Source organism: Ochotona princeps, chromosome 4 (assembly GCF_030435755.1).
Source record: "Ochotona princeps isolate mOchPri1 chromosome 4, mOchPri1.hap1, whole genome shotgun sequence".
Classification (NCBI taxonomy): Eukaryota; Metazoa; Chordata; class Mammalia; order Lagomorpha; family Ochotonidae; genus Ochotona; species Ochotona princeps.
Genome location: NC_080835.1, coordinates 13,793,363 through 13,797,220, shown reverse-complemented (window position 1 = coordinate 13,797,220; position 3,858 = coordinate 13,793,363). Strand labels below are relative to the sequence as shown.

The window sequence follows — 3,858 nt, the reverse complement described above, 5'->3', positions numbered from 1 at the left end:
ATACTTGTGTTACAGTAGATCGCAAACAACTTTATTTTTTATCTTTGTGTGTGCACATAAACAAATAAATAGAAACACAAATTTATATATGTCTCTACACATAGAAATAAACACAGAAAGAGAGAAGAGGGAGGAGGAATCTCAGTGCATAATCCTGTTTCTTCATTAGTGAAACAGTGAGGGCAGTGTAGAAATTTTTCTTGCCCACATTCCAAACTAACTTCTTCACTTAAAAAAAAAAAAAAAGAATCTCTCAGGACAAGACTGTGGCATAGCAGCCAAGCCTGTGACCTGAGGCACAAACATCCACACAGGCAATGGTTCAAGTCCTGACTGTTCCACTTCCAACCCAGCTCCCTGAACACAGCCTGGTGAGACAGCATAGGACGGCCGATACTCCCAGATGGGAGACCCTGAAGAAACTCCGGATTTCTTGCTTCACACTAACCAAGCTCTGGCCATGGAATGTTCCATGGACTGGTGCTGTGGTGAACTACACTGTGCCTTTGCTTCTAGCACATCCCACTGGGTGCCGCCCTGTGCCCCACAGGCTTCACTTCTGCTCTAGCTCCCTGCTTACAGCCTGGGAAAGCAACAGAGGATGGCCCAAGTGCTTGAGCGCCTGCAGCTCTGTGGGGACTCTGAAGAATCTCCTGGCTTCTGGCTAATGGCTTTGGATGAGCCTAGCTCTGGTCCCTGAGCCTATTAGGGATAGTGAACCAGCATATGGAAGACTTCTGTCTCTCCTTCTCTCTGTAACCTTTGCCTTTCAAATAGATAAGCTTTTAAAATATGTCACCTTTCTTTGCAACTTGTGTTCCATGGTTTTGCTGTCATGTGTACATAACACATGTTTATATGTGTATGTGTGTCCTGATAGTCTCCTTTAGTTGAAGGAAATTTCTAATCATTCTCTCTTCAGATATTATTTCCCTTTATTCTCCATTCTCAATTTTCCAGATAAATGCATATTATTTCAAACTAACAGGCACCAATATGAAATGTCACTGCTGGCAGTGGCCTCACCTACCACTACCACAATTAATACTAGAAATCACAAATCTCAAACTTTTAAGTTTCATTGGTAATATTTATATATTATATTATAATATATGATATATTGGTAATATTTATATATTAAATATTATGTTATATAATATATGGTATATGATATATAATATATATTTTCAACATCTTGAAGCAAGTTTATAAATCTCTTTAATATTTTATCCAATCACAGACTGATTTTTCCAAGTTTTATTTTTCTAGTTATATTTGAAAGGCAAGATTACAGAGACAAAGAGAGACAGAAGTTTTCCATATGCTGGTTCACTATCTCTAATAGGCTCGTAGCACCCAATGGGATGTGCTAGAAGCAAAGGCACAGTGTACTTCACCACAGCACCAGTCCATGGATTATTCCTCAGAACTTAGACAAACAAGTGAATTCTCAAACCAGAATTGCTTTTCTTTTAATTTCAAAATTCATGTCTTATTAGTCTCATGACATATACATATATGTGTGTGTTACATAGCCCTGAAAGTAACTTGAAAACATTTTAAATAAAGCTAATATTTAATGTATTATGTACACATAAATACATTTCTAGTTTTAAAGAGATTCCCCCATAGTCTTTATGTGCAACATTCTCGGGGGACCTTGTTGCCAGCAGGCCCTGAGACCACCAAGGGGTGAGGCGACAGTGCTTTTCTGCAGCAGAAACACTGGAGACAAACTGGTGGTGAAGACTTTATTTGAGAGAAGTCACAAGCTTATATAGGGGAATGGGGAAGGCAGCAGGGCTGGCCTGACAGTAATCTCAGCCAACAACAACATTGTGACTGGCTAACAGATATGTCTATCTCTCTGGACCCTCCAATTAAGCCAAAGGTCAGGAAGCAGAGAATATTGTATCTCTGGACAGACTTCTTACAAGATTAAAAGCAGGATGGATGTAACAGTTGACCTTCTAGAGTAGTTCACAGAAGAAGTCCTAGCAGAGTAGGGAAGAGAGACTGGGGTGCAACCCATCGCTCTTGTTGCATCCCCAGGGAACAGGTCATGTTGGGTTCTGTCAGCCAAGGGAACAGTGTGCCATGTGTCTATGACCTCCCATATGGACTAGAGAAGTAGAGATCCAGGGGTGCTCTCCCACATAACAAAATTCACTGATACATCATACAGAGGTAGGAAGTCTCTGTGTATATTTCTCATATTGCTTCATAAAATTGAAAGAAAATATTTTAGAGAATTTAGTGAGTGAAGAGTTCATAATGCTGACTTTTGTAAGGAACTAGTAAGTGTGAATATGATCTCTGTTTGTAGCATTTTCATTAAATCAGTTCAAATCTAAACTACAACACCACAGTGAATATCTGAACACAGGTTTACTATTCTGTATTCTGATGAGACAGAATCCAGAGGCAATTACGAATGATACTTCTGCTTGAAATCTGAGAAAGTAGATCAAAATATACTTTATTTGTACTTTAATACATACTTGCACTATGGGGGGGGTATTTACAAGGCACTATAAGGCTAAATAAGGTAAACAAGATTTATTAGTATAAAATCTGTAATATTCACTTTAAATACCTTTCCATTATCACAGGTAACACAGGAGGAACCAGTGCACACAGTTTGGAAATAATTAACCATATCTGCATATCAATTACATGCATTGAAAACGCAGGGGAGAGTTGAACAACCTCCTGACAGTCTCTTTCACGTCTTTGTTCCTGAGACTGTAGATCAGGGGGTTCAGCATGGGGATCATGACTGTAAACAGCACAGTGGACACTTTGATCAGGAGCCATGAGCTCTGGGAGTTGGGCACACAGTAGAGAAGGAGGATGACCCCATGGAAGATGCAGATGGCTGTCAGGTGGGAGGCACAGGTGGAGAAGGCTTTGTGGAGTCCACCCTTGGAAGGCATCCTAGTGATGGTGACAACGATGAATACATAGGAAGCAAGGATGATCAGGAGGCTGCACGTCTCGTTGAACGTCGAAATGATTAAACATGCCATCTGGCTGAAGGAGGGGTCTGAGCAAGATAGCGAGAGGACGGCTGAGTACTCACAGCCAAAGTGATTTATGACGTTAGATCCACAGTAGGATAACACAGCAAGAGAGTAGGTGAGTGCCAGGGAGCAGAGTGCACCCCATGTGTAGGTCGCAGCTACCAGGAGAGCACAGAGCCTGCGAGACATAGCAACAGTGTAGAGCAGTGGGTTACATACAGCCACAAATCGGTCATAGGCCATCACAGCCAGCATGAACATTTCTGTGATCACAAATGCACAGATAAAGAAAAATTGTGTCATGCATCCATTGAAGGAGATGCTTCTGTCTTCCACAACCAAGATTTCGAGCAATTTGGGTGTAAATACACTGGAGTAACACATATCCAGAAAGGATAGGTGGCTAAGGAAGAAGTACATGGGTGTGTGGAGTTTGGGATTGATCCTTGTGACCACAATTATGCCCAGATTTCCCACAAGAGTGACTGTGTAAATGACAAGGAAGACCAGAAACAGGAGTGCCTGGAGGTGTGAGTATTCTGAGAACCCTAACAGGATAAAGGTACTCACAGAGCTCTCATTTCTCTTATCCAAAATCATATCCCTTCAATTAAATATTTAAACAGGAAGAAGAAGAAGAGGAAGGAAGGAAGAAAGAACGGAATGAAGCACAACGTGAAGGAAATATAAGAGAAGGGAAGCGCGGGGCAGGAAGCGGAGGTTCTCTGTTGAGCAGAACTTAGAAATCTTGGCTGGAGTGATTGGGTCCAAGTGCAATGTAGAGCAGTGAAGGCAGAGCTTGCAATGCCTCTCAACTCTAATTCACTTTGGAGTC

The 3,858-nt window shown here is 41.3% G+C and overlaps 1 protein-coding gene across 1 annotated transcript; it reads right to left on the bottom strand.

The window, feature by feature from the left end:
* Positions 1-1,612: 1,612 nt before the first annotated feature.
* On the bottom strand, positions 1,613-3,623 carry LOC101523117 (olfactory receptor 1165-like). Its single transcript, XM_004585569.2, has 2 exons — positions 2,710-3,623; positions 1,613-1,649 (listed from the first exon to the last, which is right to left on the bottom strand). The coding sequence occupies exons 1-2, from the start codon at positions 3,621-3,623 to the stop codon at positions 1,613-1,615; spliced, it is 951 nt and encodes a 316-aa protein (XP_004585626.2).
* Between the last annotated feature and the right edge of the window lie 235 nt (positions 3,624-3,858).

Coding starts and splice junctions, on each gene's coding strand:
- LOC101523117 (XM_004585569.2), bottom strand. CDS start 3,623: ATGATTTTGGATAAGAGAAATGAGAGCTCTGTGAGTACCTTTATCCTG. Junction 1,650..2,709: donor GTGAAAGAGACTGTCAGGAG/GTTGTTCAACTC, acceptor AGGTCCCCCGAG/AATGTTGCACATAAAGACTA.